The 17772-nt window shown below is 49.5% G+C and overlaps 1 protein-coding gene and 1 long non-coding RNA gene across 2 annotated transcripts; both read left to right on the top strand.

Moving 5' to 3' along the window:
* The first annotated feature begins 620 nt into the window (after positions 1-620).
* Positions 621-7486, top strand: RPP25L (ribonuclease P/MRP subunit p25 like). The gene is made up of 2 exons (XM_032780937.2): positions 621-705; positions 5061-7486. The coding sequence occupies exon 2, from the start codon at positions 5070-5072 to the stop codon at positions 5625-5627; it is 558 nt and encodes a 185-aa protein (XP_032636828.1). The 5' UTR covers positions 621-705; positions 5061-5069; the 3' UTR covers positions 5628-7486.
* Positions 7487-8952: 1466 nt separating this feature from the next.
* Positions 8953-16618, top strand: LOC142046961 (uncharacterized). Its single transcript, XR_012656047.1, has 3 exons — positions 8953-9449; positions 10076-10253; positions 12174-16618. It is a non-coding gene; the product is annotated as an uncharacterized LOC142046961 (long non-coding RNA).
* The last annotated feature ends 1154 nt before the right edge of the window (positions 16619-17772 follow it).

Here is a 17772-nt window from a genome sequence, read left to right on the forward strand (position 1 = left end):
CCCCCAATTTCTCTGCTCCCAGTCCGCTGTCCTATCCAGCCTCCCTCCTGCTCCCGGGACTCCCCCTCTGGTTTTCATTAGCCACCGTAGTCACTTCCTGTCCTACACTCCCTGCGGCCAGTCCCGGGAGCCGTTCCACCGCTGACCCCCTTCACCCCGAGGGGCTGGGGACAGGACAGGAGCCAGAGCTGGTGTGTGGGGGGGGGTTATAACCTTCCCAGGCACTGGCCAGCTCGGGGGTGTCTGGTCCTGCCTACAAGCATCCTGGCTAGGTGACGTCACGCACATCTGTCGTCATAGTAACCATTGACGTCACAGGGGTACCCTATTCGGTAGCTGAGCAGCAAGGGCTCCATGGAAACGGCGGGGGAAGGCGGCACAGGGCGGGGCGGGGTCTCCTGATAGGCAGGGGGCAGGCGCTACGGCCGGGACCCAGCGGGGCCGCCATGACGCAGCAGCGGCAGTTGAGGAGGGAGCGTGAGTGACGCCAAGCGACGGCGACGGCGCACGGGGCATAAGGCGCTCACGTGACTGCGGGGGGCGGGGCGGCCAGACTCGCGGCCGTTGGCGCGCGCCGCGCGTCCCTGCCGACGTCATTCTGCGCCCCACCCCCCACGTCGCCCGCGCGACGCGCTCTTGAGCCGGAAGCCGCGTCTGGGTCTGCGGTCGGTTGCGCGTGGCGGCGTTTCGCTCCGCCCGGGAACGGTGAGAGCGGCGGGGCGGGGTAGGGCAGGTCTCCCCCGCGTTAGCTCCGGCCCTCCGCCCTCCCTCGGGTCCCGGCCCTCAGCCTCGTGATGGGGACACAGCCCCCGCACCCCGAGGCGACCGCTCCTTATCTGACCCCCTTCCAGCCTCAGACAAAATCGCCGATCCATCACCCGCGCGGGACCCCAATACCACTCCTCGCCCCCCGAGCAGGGACCCCCATTCATCTCAGCCCATATCCACAACCCTGAGCATGGACTCCCCATAACCACTCCCGCCCCTGAGCAGGACCCCCGTATCCATCACCCTGCGCAGGGACCCCATAACCACCTCCCCGCCCCGAGCAGGGACCCAGATCTCAACGCCGCAGGGACCCCCCGTATCCAACCCCGCGCGGGACCACTAACCACCCTCACCGCCGCGCAGGGACCCCCCGTATCCATCACCCGCGCAGGGACCCCTATCATCACCCCGCGCAGCGGACCCCCCGTATCCATCACACCCAGCGCAGGGACCCCATAACACCCTCGCCCGCCCCCGAGCAGGACGCCCCATAATCCAGCCATATCCACCACGCTGAGATGACTCCCATAACACCCTCCGCCGCCCTGAGCATGGGACGCCCCGTATCATACATCACCTGCGGAGGACCCATAACACCCTCCCGCCCCCCGAGCAGGGCCCCGTATCCATCACCCGAGCAGGGACCCCATAACACTCCCGCCCCCGAGGGACCCCCGTAATCCCTCACCGAGCAGGGACCCCATACACACCCTCCAGCCCCGAGCAGGACCCCCGTATCCATCACCCGAGCAGGGACCCCCATAACACCCTCCCTGCCCCCGGGCAGGGACCCCGTGACCATCCACCCGAGCAGGGCCCCCATCATTCAGCCCCTATCTCATCCACCCGAGCAGGGACCCCATAACACCCCCTTGCCCGCCCGGCCAGGGACCCCCCATATCATCACTCGAGCAGGGACCCCATACACCCCCCGCCTTCCGAGCAGAGGACCACAGTATCCATCCGCCGCGCAGGGACCCCATAACCCACCTCCCCGCCCCCGAGCAGGGGACCCCCCCATATCCAGCCCATATCCACCACCCCTAGAGCCATGACTCCCATAACCACCCTCCCCGCCCCCGGCAGGGACCCCCGTCATCACCCGCGCCAGGACGCCCCATATTCAGCCCCCATATCCATCACCCGAGCAGCCCCCATAACCCCACTCCCTGCCCCCGAGCAGGGACCCGCCCCATATCATTCACCCCGAGCAAGGGACCCACCCCTACCCTCCCCGCCCCCGAAGCAGAGACCCCCCATATTCAGCCCCATCATCACACCCTGAGCAGGACTCCCCCAATAACCCCTCCTGCCCTCTGCGCAGCGACCGCCCTATCCACCCCCATATTCATCATTGCTGAGCGAGACCCCCCATAACCACCTCCCTGCCCCCTGACAGAGACCCCCCCATCTCATCACTGCCAGACCCCTAGCACCCCCGGGACCCCAGCAGACTCCTCCCCAGCCCCCCGAGTGCAGAGCCTCCATTACCAACCCTGGCACCTCCATCACCATCCATCACTAAGCAGAGTCACCCAATACCATTCACCTGAGCGAGACCCCCTATAGCCCCTCCCTGCACCCCGAGTCAGAGACCATCCATCACTCCGAGCAGGACCCCCCTATCTATACCTGAGTAGGGACCTCCCCGCTCCTGCACCACCTAAGCAGAGACCCCATATCCATCAACCTCCAAGCAGGACCCCATAGCCCACCTGCACCCAGCAAGCAGAGGCCCAGTACCATCACCCCAAGCAGAGGACCCCCTAAGCACCCTCCCTGCCCCATGAGAGACCCCGCTCCATATCCATCACTCTGAGCAGAGACCCCCCCCCTGAGATATCACTCTGGCAGGGATCCTCATTCCCCTCCTCACCCGTGAGCAGGGATCCTCTTCTCCATCTTCTTGATAGCCCCAACGCAAGAGACCCATACTTCCCTGTAATCTATCTCCCTAATACCTCTGACAGAGACACTCCGGTTTCCATTCCTGACTCAGCAGAGATTCCTCTCACCCCTGTATCCATCACCTGAGCAGAGACCTCCCCCATATCCTTGCTTGGACCCCCTGAGCAGAGATCTGTATCCACTGATTCCCACACCCACATACACCCTGACAGGAGAACCCCCTGCCGATTATTCATTCCTCTTGGCTCCGAGCAGAGACCCCTGTATCCATCACCAAAAACCTGAACACCCTGAACAGAGAACCCTCCCCATATTCATCATCCCAACTTCTACTCCCGAGAGAGAGTTCTCCCTTCCCATAACCCTTCCTCCTTATCCCCTGAGCTTATGGCTCCCATATCCTCTGCTTCTCCATAGCAGGCACTCCTCCCCAATTCCATCACTAACTCCCCCCCCCCCCCACACACACACACCTGAGCAGAAACCCCACCCCCACCCCATATTATCCCTCTGCACTTCTGAACAGAGACCTATTGTATTGTATCCATCCATCTATCCCAGCCCTCCCACTCCCGGTATCCATTCCCCTGCACCACTGAATGGAGACCCCTCTCTCCCTATATCTAGCTATCCCAATCCACACCTCTGAGCAGAGATCCTCTTCCCTTCCCTGTGTCCCTGAGCAGAGACCCTCCCTCCCCCATATCCCTGCCTCCCATCGCTTATATCTATCCATCCCAATCCCTCCCATGCACATCCCTGAGCGGAGACCCTCCCCCATCTCCTGTATCTCTCCTTTCCAATCCTTCACCCACATCTATCCACTCAGTCCCTTCCGCCCTGCAGAGTTGAGAACTTTACCCAGCATCCACATCCGTCCCAGGCCCACTGTATATTTCCCAACCCTCCTCTCAAACCCTAAGCAGAGACACCCCCCCATTAGTTACATATCTTTTTCCCCCAAAAAACTGAGATCTCCATACTTTCACACCTCACATCAGCCAAGATCTGACCCCAGGCCTTGTACAATAACTGGCTAGAGACAGGCGGTTCTTATCCTTCCAGTTCATCCAGCCTCCTTCAGTAAAATTCCCCTTCCTATGGGCTGCATGTATCATCAGGCTTTGAGTTATTCTGGGGATGGGAATTGTTTGTCTCTGATGTGAAATATCTTAAGGTTTCATGTTGTGCTGGCTCCAGTGTCCCTCATGAGGCACAGATGTGGTAAATGTCCCATTGACATAAAAATAACAGACCTTCCTTCCTCTGAGCTCATCCAAATGACTTCATTCCTGCATTTCACCAGTGACTCTGCTTAGTTTTACCATTTCTCTGTGCTTGGGACTGCAAAACTACATCAGTTAGTTTCAGTTTCTGGCTCCCAGGTGCTAGCCACACAGAAGCAAAGCTTGGATTGCAGATAATGCATAGTAATGTTTGAATCCAAACTAGCCTGCTATTTCTTATTTACTTTTTCAACGTATCAGATTGTTCCTATGAATGTTTTGTGTGACTGTTGTCATCTCTAACTCCAGAATCATCTCTAAAATATCTAACTCCAGTACTTGACAGCATCTTACACTGGAGAATTTCATTTAATCAGGCAAATAACATTTTTAAGTAGAGTTATATGAAATGAAGGCATTTGGTATGTTTGGGCCTACTACTCAGTATGCATTCTTCTATATCGTGGTACCTGTAGGTGCTTAAAACTGTCCTGATCATTTCCAAGCAAATCTAAGCAGCATGAGTAAATATCAGAGCAGAGACTGTCTTCCTATGTGTTTGTGCAGCCTCTCACAGAATGAGATCCCTGGGTGCTGCCAAAACACAAGTAGTTGAATATGAATTAAGATACTGTTCAGATTGAGTTCAGCTAAGTACTCTAGAACAGGGGTTCTCAACCTTTTTCCTTCGGAGACCCTCCCCCCAATATCCTATAAAAACTCCAAGGCGGGGGGGAGGGGCTAGGCTTCAGCCACTGGAAGGGGGTTGGGAGCCCCAGGGAATGCGGGGCTCAAGGCTTCTGCCCCTTGGGGTTGGGGAGCATCTGCTGGGGCACCAGTGATCCAGGCTTCAGCCACTGGGGCTTGGGGCTCCAAACACTCTGTTTGGCGGACCCCCTGAAATAGCTTGTGGACCCCCAGTGGCCCACCCAGTTGAGAACTGCTGCTTTAGAACACGCTAGAAATCAGAATATAGTATCTAGCACAATGGGATCCCCGTCCATGACAGGGTCTCAGGTGGTATGGTAACACAAATGAATAAAGTGTGGATTCTGCTCAACTTTTATCAGTCAGGTAATGTAGCCTGTGAAATTAGGTATGTTGTCTTTGTGAATCATAATTAGAAATATTCATTGATGCTGTTCTTCTCATTTATAGTGGTCTGTGATGGAGAATTATAAGAAATCCAAGATTGTGGAGAAGCCCTCTCCCCTTCCATTCACCAACCTGCCTTCAGATATTATCGAGATGAAAGTGAAGGATGGCAGCAAAATCAGAAATCTTATGGGTTATGCCATCAGCAAGATGGAGTCGGACTCAGTTAGGCAGATTCTTTTCACTGGCTCTGGCAAAGCCATCAGCAAGACTATCACTTGTGTGGAAATCATGAAGCGACGGCTCACGGGACTCCACCAAATCACCAAAGTACTCTTCAAACAGACTGAAGAGATCTGGGAGCCCATTGTCCCTGAGGCTGGTCTAGACACCTTGACAGTGAAGAGAAATATTCCTGCCATATGTATCTTGCTGAGCAAAGATGCGCTAGATTCCCAAGAGCCTGGGTATCAGGCCCCAGGCTCTTTTGATGCCTTCTGGATCGAGACACTTAAAGCAGAGTCCCAGGGACAAATTAAGAGAAAGCAGGGTGGAGGAAGGGGGGCTGGCCGCACAGGAAAGCATCCTAGATCTGTTGGAGGACGTGGAGAATCCTACAAAAAGCCTTGAGACGAAGATAAATCAGAAGCAATTGTTAATGGCATCAAGAACAAAAAAACCAAGCCACCGAGTGTGGCTCAAGTGTTACCACCAAACACAGAGTGACTGAGCTCCTTGGTAGAGAAGAGCTGAAACCTAGCACAATTGGGAGAGGGGTGAGGGGCATGTGAAACAGATATGGTCATAGCCATGGCAAATAAATTCTCATAACAAATCTGGCATTCTCTTTTGACAAAGTTTTTTGTTGAAGACCTCCTTGGTGATACTTTGCTGCTTATGCTTTAAAAATGAGGCAAGATAGACCGGACTTGCCGAAACTCTGTTTAATGGTAATTTGCCAGAAGTCATGAGGCCAAAACTAATCTGCATTAAATGGAGTAGGTTTCAGTTGCCATGGATGTTGCTTTGAAGATGAAACATGCTATGGCGCAGTCTGAGTGAGCCATGCGTCTGTATTAGAGATGAAAGGGTAGTGGGCTGTGTTATAGAACTCTGAGCTTGAGGTTGCATTTTTGGCTTTCCCTGCCAACTAGCTATTGCAATAGCATTTTGTTGGACTGGACCTCCTAACAGAGCTTTTGGGCTCAGTTTCCCTTTTTTTGGGTATGCTCTGCTAATTCCTTGAAAGAGATTGGTGATCTGAATAAGGAGCTGGGATCTCAGCTCTGGCAGTTAGTGATTGTGTGACCTTCAGGAAGTCACATCCCTTCTATTCCTCATTTTCCTTGTCTGGAGAATAGGGGATGTTGTATGTGTGTCATAGAGGTTTTGCGAGGATAGTAATTGGTATAAATCATCTTGACATACAGCTCTGTATAAGTGTTCGATACAATTGTTAATAGTGAACACCAAAGCAAAAACTATTTAAACCCTGCTTTATGAATCGTAAAGGGGAAAATAAAGTTCCCTCTTGTGTTTTACATTAGAAATCTTGTCTCCGTCCTTTTTCTCTTTTTTGCCAGAGGCCATTAGTAACATTTAGAGGACTGGACTAGAGACATCACTCTAGGCTGAAACCTGAGCACACTCAGCTGTGGTTGAGGAGGAAGGGATTAATATGTTGAACTTCTGTTCTTCTTAAAGAATTGTAAAAGGTTCCAATAGGTTGTTTCCCGTTACAAATCATCTTTAAAGCCTCAGAAAGGTTAACGCTTGTGTTCCCTAAAGGGATTGTGGGGCAGCTTTTTGCGGTTAGGTGTTCTTAAATCTGTTTAGGTACTTTTGAAATAGTTCTGAAGCTTCAGAACTTTGCTGAAAGAAGCAGAGGAAATAATTTAGTTTCCTTATTATGCCATTTCATTTTATGAATATCTGTTTCAGTTAAACATGAGTCAGGAAAAAGATTCTATAGTTGTAATTGAAAGATTGTTACTTGCAAGAACGAATCTTATAAATTGCTTTCTGGATGATGTCCATAATTTCCACTCTCCTGTTAAATGCATCAGCAATGAGACACTAACAGACTCCCTTCAGAGCCTGCCAAAGCCGCTGTTTACTTAAAATAACACTGCTAGGTCAATTGAAGTCAAATGTAAACTTCTGTAAAATCAAGGATTTACATAAATCAGTATTGGAGGGAAGTATTAGTGTGTCTTGTGTCACATTAAGTGAGACACTTTCAGAATCAAGAACAAGTTTTTTTTAATCTGCATGCTCACCAGCACACAAGGTTGACTCACCTACCTACCTCTAAAGTCAAGCATGTAAGTGTCTGTTCAATCATATCACAAAAGTCATGTTTCACAACACAAGTTGCATTCACGATCGCATAAAACTTGATATTTTTGTCAGCAAACTCTTCCTCACCTATGCATTACTCTTGGTGCTTTCATCTCTAATAAATATAAATATTTCCTTGAAACACACAATACCATGAAAATTTTTTTGTGAGGATATAAACATTTGCCTGTCAGTGTTGTGTTCCAGTGCTAATTTATGAGAGACAGAGTGAAAGTGACTCTCCTATATTTGTCCAAGCTGAATGAAATACAAAGTTATACATAGTGTCAATGGTAAAAAGTGAACCAGATTTGTGAAACTTTTTTTCTTCAAAAAATTGATTGTTGATAGTGCGGGGAAAGAAAGTTGGTCAGTTTTCAGAATGGAGAGAGGTAAATAGTGGTGTCCCCCAGGGGTCTGTACTAGGACCAGTCCTATTCAGCATATTCATAAATGATCTGGAAAAAGGGGCAAAAAATGAGGTGGCAAAATTTTGCAGTTGATACAAAACTACTCAAGATAGTTCAGTCCCAGGTAAACTGCAAAGAACTACAAAAGGACTTCACAAAACTGGGTGACTGGGCAACAAAATGGCAGATGAAATTCAATGTTGATAAATTCTGAGTAATGTACATTGGAAAACATAATCCCAACTATATATATATATATATAAAATGTCAGGGTCTAAATTAGCTGTTACCACTCAAGAGAGAGATCTTGGAGTCATTGTGGATAGTTCTCTGAAAACATCCACTCAGTGTGCAGTGGCAATCATAAAAGCTAACAATGTAGGAAATATATCAGAAAGGGTTAGATAATAAGATATTTTCTATCATATTGTCTCTACAAAAACCATGGTACGCCCACATCTTGAATACTGTGTGCAGATGTGATTGCCCCATCTCAAAAAAGATATACTGGAATTGGAAAAAGGTTCAGAAAAGGGCAACAAAAACTATTAGGAGTAAGGAACAGCTTCTGTATGAGGAGAAATTAATAGGACTTTTCAGCTTGGAAATGAGACAACTAAGGGGGGATATGATAGAGTTCTATAAAATTATGACTGGTGTGGAGAAAGTAAATAAGAAAGTGTTATTTACTCATGACACAATAACTAGGGGTGAAATTAAAAGGAAGCAGGTTTAAAACAAAAGGAAGTATTTTTTTCACACAGCGACAGTCAACCTGTGGAACTCCTTGCCAGAGGATGTTATGAAGGCCAAGATTATAACGGTTCAAAAAAGAACTAGATAAATTCATGGAGGATGGGTCCATCGATAACTATTAACCAGGATGGGCAGGGATGGTGTCCCTCCCCTGTCTGCCAGAAGCTGAGACTGGGTGATGGGATGGATCACTTGATGATTCCCTGTTCTGTTCATTCCCTCTGGGGCACCTGGCATTGGCCACTGTCGGAAGACAGGATACTGGGGTAGGTGGACCTTTGCTCTGACCCAGTATGCCACTCATATTCTTATGTCACTTATGGTTTTTAACCTTATGGTTTCATTTTTTAGCTGGTGAAGATGAGGTTTTCATAAATTGCTCCCTTTCAGAGGCTTGCTGTTGCCTTTCCTGTCGTCCACTACCAGAATAATTAAATCACATTATAAAGCAAATGTACAAAGATGAATAAAATAATCTGCCTCTCTTGAAAATTATGACCTGAAGATGCTGGCTGCATCTCATTACTCAGGTTCCCATAGCCTGAGGCTCAACTGATTTTTATTAAGATTTGATTGATCTGAAGACAAACGTACTCAATCTTATATGCTTTGTTTAAGGATCTTGTCTGATTCGAAATTATAACAGGAGTTAAAGCTGCATGAAGTCTGTAATGCAGATTTAGAATTTATCCATGTAATTATGCCATGAGTAACAGCCTTGCGTGTGTTTGTGTGAGAGAAATTCATGAGACTTGGAAGCTGCTTGTGAAATTCTTTTTTTGTTTTCAGAGTCTAAAAAAGAAAAAAAACACTGTCAATGAAGTGTCTGTATATCTTCAAGACGGATACAAATTGAGGCCCCAATTCAGCAAAGTACTTAGAGAGAAAACCTGGCAGACTGAATATAAATAAATGCACTTCCACCAGAATAAACTTACTCAACAAGGTATATGAGGGCTAGAGACACAACTCTACCTCAATATAACGCTACCCGATATAACATGAATTCGGATATAATGCGGTAAAGCAGCACTCTGGGGTGGGGCGAGGCTGCGCACTCTGGTGGATCAAAGCAAATTTGATATAACGCGGATTCACCTATAACGCAGTAAAATTTCTTGGCTCCTGAGGACAGCGTTATATCAAGGTAGAGGTGTATTTTGAAGATGAAGATCTCATTTAAATTGAGGTAACTCGTTTTCAGAAGAGGCATGCTAGTCCTAGCCGCTGGCACAGATCTCCTGTCTTCCTTAAATCTAGGGAGAAGCTTGGTTTTTGTTAACTAATTAGCGGAGATAAGTAACAAGTGCCAAAGACGCAAGCACAAGGGACTGATCAAGCTGAGTGTGTCTAGTAAACCTATTGCCAGAGGGCTCAAATTGCTTTTGTTTTCTACTAAAATACTCTTTTGAAAGAAAGCCAGATCCCAAAATGGCATGTGTAATCCTCTTTAGTGTACCACTTAGCATGTAATGCCTGTTAAAGCTGCAGAGTGTTTTTATTTTTAAGTAGGTGTTTAAGTTAGAAAACTACCATATCAGGTTATATCAACCCACCCTTTTTGACTTATAGAAACTAAGACAGAGGCTGCACTGTTATTCCCAGTGAAGATTTTTGTGACTTCCTACACCACACGAGCTCTGTGATGGCACCAGAACCCAGAGACAGAATTACTTTGAATCAGTGCTGTTAAGAATCTTTCTCTGGAAAGCTATGGATGTCTCTAATTTCCCATCACTTACACATATAGGTACACTTGCTATTTACACAAAAGGAAGCCATGCTGCTGATTCTCTTTGAGAACCCCACAAATGTAGCCACAGAATTACGTGGCAGTTGCAAGTCCTGCCTCCTCATGGCTGAATCAGAGCAGTAAATGTGGCTCTGTTCTGTTGGGAGGATGGAATAGGTTGGCTTGGTCACCCAGTGGTTGTTGCTCTGCTTTGTTCTGACATGCAGGTGATCGTTTGATTCCGGTTCTGTATCCTTTCCTGTATCCCGGGGTGGGCAAACTACGGCCCGTGGGACCATCCTACCCGTCCGTCAAGCTCCTGGCCCAGGAGATTAGCCCCTTGCCCCTCTCCTGCTGTCCCCCCTTCCCCACATCCTTAGCTCGCTCGCCCTGCCACCGGCGCAATGCTCTGGGCAGTGGGGCTCTGAGCTCTTGGGGAAGCGCAGCTGCAGAGTCGGCCTGACCTGGTCTCTGTGCTGTGTGGTGGTGGCGGCAGCAGCGTGGCCTGGCTCCAGCCGGGTGGCGTGGCTGTAGCGCCGCCAGCCACTGGTGCTCCAGGCAGCGCGGTAAGGGGGCATGGAGCGGGGGGGAGGGGATTGGATAGAGGGCAGAGGAGTTCGGGGTGGTGGTCAGGGGGCGGGGGTGTGGATGATGGTCGAGAGCAATCGGGGTTGAATGGGGGCAGGGGCCCTGGGGGGCAATCAGGAAAGGGGGGTTGGATGGGGTGGCAGAGGGCAGTCAGGGGACAGGGAAAAGGGATGGTTGGATGGGGCAAGGGTCCTGGAGGGGGCTGTCAGGAATAAGAGGAGGGGTTGGATGGGGCGGCATGGGTTCGGGGGCGGTCGGGAGAGGGAGTGGGATGGGGGTGGATAGGGCGGCGGGGGTCCGGGGACAGGAGGGGCAGATAGGAGAGGGGGTCTGGGCCACAACCCCCTGCCCTAACCAGTCCTCCATACAATTTACTAAACCCGATGTGGCCCTCAGGTCAAAAGTTTGCCTGCCCCTGCTCTATCCATTGGTTGGCAGGGACTGAGACTGCTGATGCCCAGGAGATACAGGAGAGAGGATGTGTTATTTGTGTCAACATTAGACACAGGTAAACATCTGGATTCAGTGTTCTGCCTGTTGATGGCACACTACTGTGCATGCCAAACCAAGGGGTCAAACTCCTAGAGGGGCCCCATTTGAGAGACTGTTTTGTGGATACCCCTCATCTCACTTGCTCCCCTATAATATCCCCGTGGCAACTACAGCAGTTGCTTTCATAGACGATGGAGAAAGGAAATTGCGTAATGGATTTTTAGCTCTCTGTGCCATTTGGCCGCTGGAAACAAGGAGCAGAGCCACCCTCATGTGACCAGCCAGCTCTCTGCTGACCACAGTTTAAGAACTAGTCTAATTACTACTTGTGTTGTCATAAGAGCCTAGCAACCCCAGTCCCAATCCAGGCCCTTGCTGTGCTAGGCACTACGCAGACACAAAAATAGCCCTTCCCCCAAAGTGCTTACAAGCTAACTGTAAGCAAAGTCTCATTCAGTATCTGGCTTCAAGGTTTAAATTGATAATCTACAGGGGTCAGGAAGGAATGGTCCCAGGTTGTGGTAAGTCTCCTTCATGTCTACACTGCATTCTGGGAGTGAGCCTCCCTGGCTGGGCTGGGCTCCTGCTAGTGTTCCAGAAGTAGCTGTGTAGACATTGTGGCTCAGGCTGGAAGCCACAGGCTCTGAAGCCACAGGAGAGAGTGGTGGGTGGGCTTGAGAGCCCGAGCTGCATTGTCAATGCAACATGTCTGCCGCTATTTTTAAAGTGCTAGTGTGAGTCTGTGGACCAGGGCTGGGACACTCGCTCCCAGAGGCAGTGTAGATGTGCCCCTTGAAGCCTGCAAAGCCTGCTTTTATAAACCAGCCAGAAGTCCCCTCTCTTTCCTGTGCCCATCAGTCTGCAGCATCCACAGCACTCTGGCCAAGCAACTTGGACCCTGAACAATTTGCCATCATATGAGGAGTGTTGTCAGATGCTCCTTGTGTGGTGCTCTGCTCTTGTTCGATGATAACAGTAGGCTGCGTGCGTGTTCCCCCTGTGTGCTGCCCCGGCTCTGTGTGGATCACAGACCCAGCAGACCCCGAGAGAACCCCCAATGACCACAGACTCTAGTAAGGTACGAAGGCACCCAGCCAGATTTATTGTCAGAAACACAGCCTCCAGCTCCCTGGCATAGAAGTCCAAGGTGCTGCTAGCTAGTACATATGTGCTCCCTGACAATGGACACAGCTCAGTCAGTGACGGGACTTTCCATTGCCCCCTTGGTTGGACAAAGACAACTCCTCAGCTGTGCATTCTTATACACTGGTACAAATTACACATCACTCCTGACGTATTGCGGTGCAATCCCTCTGTATAGCAAGGTGCCGCCTCTCACCTCGTACATGTTGGTTCGAACAAACCAACTCTATGCATCATATTCCCCTTTGGCCCTGTCAGTGGGATGGGTCAGCTTGTTCCTTGTTACCTGTGTGGTGTGTACAACTGTGCGAATGTTTTGATATCTGGTGTCCGGTACCTTTTAAGTGTGTCTCTTTTCACAGCATCAGCCCTTTCCTTGCCAGCTTCTGTGAGCAGGGCCTGCCTCTGGCTTACAGCTTAACTTTGCTTTATGTTAGCAAAGTCTTGACCATTACTTTAGTTCAGGCCTCATATTGGGCCTCTGATAAGGGTTTATGTTTCAGGGCCTCGTCTTACTACAAGGAGTTTGCTCCGGTGTTAGATTGGAAGGCAGGCAACTGTATATTCTGCACTGGATTCTTAAACTATGCTTTTGGGGGAGAAGGGCATTTAAGAACTACTCTTATCCCTTTGACAAGATCACTCAAGAGAGACAAACTGTTTAGGCTGCTAAATGTGCAACTCCCACTAGTGATGCACCACGTAATGATGCCACTGGGTTGACATGGACAGGTACTATGTGTTAGGACCATGTAAGCTAGCTCCAGGTTGGATGGACAGAATCTCAGTGTTACTGTCTGTTGCCTACCTGTCCTCTGTCCCAAGTGGTGCCATCGAGACTCTTGCATTGGGAGCTGCAGTGTGCCTGAAGGCAGGAGTCTTCCTTTCATTTGAATTTCAAATGTTCACTTTCCTCCCTTTGAAGATCATACACTTTCCCTTCTTTAACGCTGTCTGCTGTTTATCATCATCAACTGCAGAGGCTTCATGATCCCTCCTGAAATATTCACAAAGGCCCCATCAAGCAGAGCGATAGCCTCACCCATGAAAACAAGGGGAAGGAAGAGCCAGGTTTGCTTTTATTAGTGAGATGTTCATCTGAGGCAGGGGTTTCCCTCCTTTCAAATAAAATCTTTGAAATACCTTTAGATGTGAACAGCTCTTTTGCTGTCAGGCCTGGTCCATGAAACTTTAATGGGGTTCTTCCAGCTTAGGAATAAATGCCTCTACAGAGCTCTTCAAGTTCTGGGGCAGTGCTGGGGTTAGTGGACCCTGGTGGTTAAGTGCTGGGAGCAGGTTGGGTATGCTGCTTGCCAGATTCAAGGACAAGGTTATCCTGGAAACTGTGCTCTGCAGTCCCAATACTAAACTGGTAAGAATGTAAAATAGATGTAGCCCTTCCCCATGCTTCTCTGCCAACAAGACTTGCCTCATCTGCTGTCTTCATACTTTCTTCCACATTCCTCCTGCCCTCACTGAACTGATGGATAAACCTCTACCCTCTCCACCTCCAAATCCATTTGCAAGGCCCACTCCTGCCATGACACCTGTTAAGACATCAGCCAGCTAACTCTGGACAGCTTGACAAGCAGTTGGGTTTAAGAACATAAGGACTGCCATACTGGGTCAAACCAATGGTCCATCTAGCCCAGTAGTCTGTCTTCTGACAGTGGCCACTGCTAGATGCTTCCAAGGGAATGAATAGAACAGGCAATCATCGAGTGTCCATCCCCCGTCATCCGCTTCCAGTCAGAGGTTAGGGATACCCAGAGCACCAGGTTGCAACCCTGACCATCTTGGCTAATAGCCATCGATGGACCTATTTGATTGTTTTCTTATATTTTTTTTTAAACCACTAGTTTATGGTATTAAAATTGACCGTACCGTGGTTGCATTCCTCCCCCATGCCTTTCAAGTGTTGTCTTAAATTGTAATCTCTTTGGAGAAGGGACTCTTCCTGTGTGTTTGTACAGTGTCTGATTCAGTAAACCTTGCCACTGGTTGGCACTTCTGGGAGCTGTCACAATACAAGTAACAGGCAGCGTGGTACAGTGGCTTGAGCATGGGACTGAGAGTCAGGGAAATTGAGGTCTTTTCTGGCTTTGTCACTGATCTGCTGTGTGATCTTAGGTAAATAAGGCAGGTGAGGGAATATCTTTTATTGGATCAACGTCTGTTGATGAGAGAGACTAGTTTTTGAGCCACAAAGAGCTCTTCTTCACGTCTTTTCCCCTCTCTGTGCCTCTGTTTTCAAAATATAAGATTGGGGACTTTTGTGCTTCTTGCCTTGATATTAATGGATGCGAAACTCCACAGCAGGAGTAAAAATTAGCATCAGTGGGAGCAGAGTTAGACCAGGGCTGAGTGATCTTGAAAAACCCACCCCTATATTCTCCATATCCAATCCTGCGAAGTGTCGAGTACCCTAAATTCCTATTGACTTGTGGGGTGCTCTGGACCACAGGATCGGGCTGTCAGGTGCGAGTTTCCTGAGGCTGTGCCCAGCTCTGCTCACGTGTCTGTCCCCTTCCCCTGCTAATCTGGAGGCACGCAGTCCTATCCCTTCACAGGGAGCATGCTCCAAGCAGCTCAGACTACAGGAGCATCTAAAGATCAACACAAACATCGCACTCCACTCTAGTAGGTCCTGTCCCAGCTACTCAGGCTCCCAGTTCTGTGTCTTCAGAGAAGCCAACGTGCTCGCTGTGAAAAACTATTAAACAGCATCACATCTCACCAGCAGGCTCTGCAGAGAGACAGCAGCCACCAGATGGCCCAAGGCGCCTGATTTTTATATGCAGACAATGTGCCACAGCCACAGCTCTTGGCCTAACCCTGCCACGTGGTTTATTTTTGCACTCAGGCTCCTAAACAGAGCTTGTAAAACACTGGAGAGAGGAAAGCTGCTTCGGGCTAGATGAATGGACAACCCTAGCCAAATGCAGCCAACGTTTTAAATGACAATGCGGTGTTTGTGTTTGTCCTGATTCATCCTCTCCGTGTTCCCCCACCTCCTATCTCACCACCCCTAGGGGCCCTGATGGCTGCCCTAGCTAAGAAGGGGGTAGGACTGTCTCTCTTACACAGTGGGTTGCAAATTCTCTCATGCCATGGACCATTTCAAATCAAAATCCTTTTAGGCCCATTTCCACTCCCACTCCTGAGCCCTCCACTTCCTGACGTAGCTAGCAATGGACAGGTCGTTAAGAAAACAAGATGAAACTAAACTCTCACAATGTTACCTGGCTGGTTACTTCTTTCTCTCATCCCTCTTTTTTCTGCTCGGCTGTTTTCTTCCTTTCCCTGAATTAAGGGCTTGACATTTATCATCCTCTCATCTCTCCCATTATTTGTGTCCTCTATGACCAGGATCACTCCAGGTCCCTGTGCCTCTGGCTGCCTAGGTGTATGCTTCCCTTCAAATGTTGGGCTCATCTATCTAGCTAATCACAGCTGATTTGCACTAACAGACCCCCACACAAAGGGGGCAGAGAAGAACTTTGGGGATTTTGAGTGTAAATGATGGAAAAAGCATCTGCAAAACCCAAAGACTCTCAGGTTAGGTTACAAATTGCTTAAAGCATCGGGATTTGCAATATCACTGTTGTTGCAGCTTTGAAGCATATCTGCAGGCCACCTGGAACTGCTCCCAGACACCCTGGGTGCCACAGATTAAGAGCCAGTGATCTAATGGGACAAATGCATTCATCCTAATATTGTTATGCTGGAGGGTGTTGGTAGCAGCCATCAGGTGTGTCTTTTCTATATGGGCAATCACAGACCTTGTTAAGTGTGTGCTAGCTGCCTTTCATTCAGCCTAATCAAGGGAGCAAGTAACTGTCCCTTTGTTTAGTGATTGCTGAACCAGTAGAAGCTACTGCCCAAATCATGGACAGGGCTGGAGCAGAAACTGGGGCACTGAGCACTGACTGGATTGAACAGTGTGTCAACTACAGAAAAGCCAGGAGACAGCAAGGAAGTTCTGGTAGCGTGACCCTGGGAAGAAACCCAGAGAGAGAGCTTTTGGGGGGCAGAGTGCTGACTGGAAACAGGATTGGATTTCCAAACAAGAAAACTGCCTGTTGTTGTTTATTCCTAACCTGTGCAGGGAAACAGACTTTGTGAGCATTCTTTGTAAATAAACTGGACTGCAGCAAAGACCTAGCTGACTCATATAATCAATTTCTCCTCCTAACTGAAACAAGCCGGCAAGGCCTTGAGTGTGAGCTAGCTGCTTGGGTCAAAAGGGACAGCACTATCATGCTGTTTGTATTAGGCTGTTGCCTTGATGAATTGTGACGCCGTTTGCTGCATCATGGTCCCTGGAAGTGATTCTGACCCTGCTCCATGAACACCAGGATGATGCCAGAAAACCTAGGCTGATCAGCGGCCCTACAGCCTATTGCTGCTATTCCGTATGGATTCCATAGCCAGAAGGGACCACTGTCATCTAGCCTGACCTTATATGGCTGGCGGGGACATTCCCCTCCTCAGGTGTTCCCAAGGCACTCCAAGCACTGAGACAGGGTATCTCACCTGGCTCTCATCAGGTGACTGCTCACCCCCAGTCGCCCTTCTGTGTGAATTTGAGCACACCCAGGGGCCCAGACTTTACACCACCAGTTTAATGGCTCACCACAAACTTCCCCTTTCTGTGCCTATAAAAATAAAGAGACACGAAGGGGGGACGAGGGCAATGGGTGGGAGGAGCCTGGAAAGTCACTTGACCCCTCCCCCAACACTGGGGGGCGGGGGGGCAAGGGGCTAGCAGCTGGTAGGGCCAGAGCCTCTCCTCTTCCAGTCCTGCTGCTGTGCCTTCCCACGCTACCTGAGAGGGGATGCTGCCAGGCGCGGTGCAGAGCAGTGGGGCAGAACTCCCCCCCACACACCAAGTAATGTGGGATGGGGAAGGGACGGGACAGGGAGAGCATGGGGACCCTGGGATGGGGCTGAGGTGGGGAGGAGTCACATGGGGGTGTCATGGTGATTCCACGTGCCCCTCTTTGCTGTTGCCCCCTTTATGTCCTGCCCCACTAGTTGCCACCGCGGGGAGTTAATACCTTTCATTGGCCCAACTTCTGTTGGAGAGAGAGAGACATGCTTCTGAGTTGAAGAGCTCTGTGGAAGCTCAAAAGCATGTCCCTCTCACCAACAGAAGCTGGGCTAATAACAAAGATTATTCCCCCCACCTTGTAGCCTGTGTTGGTCCCAGATTAGAGACACAACAACACTGCATCCCTATAAAAATAAACACACCCAGCTGTGATGTTTGTTCTCATCTGTACCACCCATTTCTCCTTTGGGTTCACATGGA

Source organism: Chelonoidis abingdonii, chromosome 6, assembly GCF_003597395.2.
Source record: "Chelonoidis abingdonii isolate Lonesome George chromosome 6, CheloAbing_2.0, whole genome shotgun sequence".
In the NCBI taxonomy this organism is placed as follows: Eukaryota; Metazoa; Chordata; order Testudines; family Testudinidae; genus Chelonoidis; species Chelonoidis abingdonii.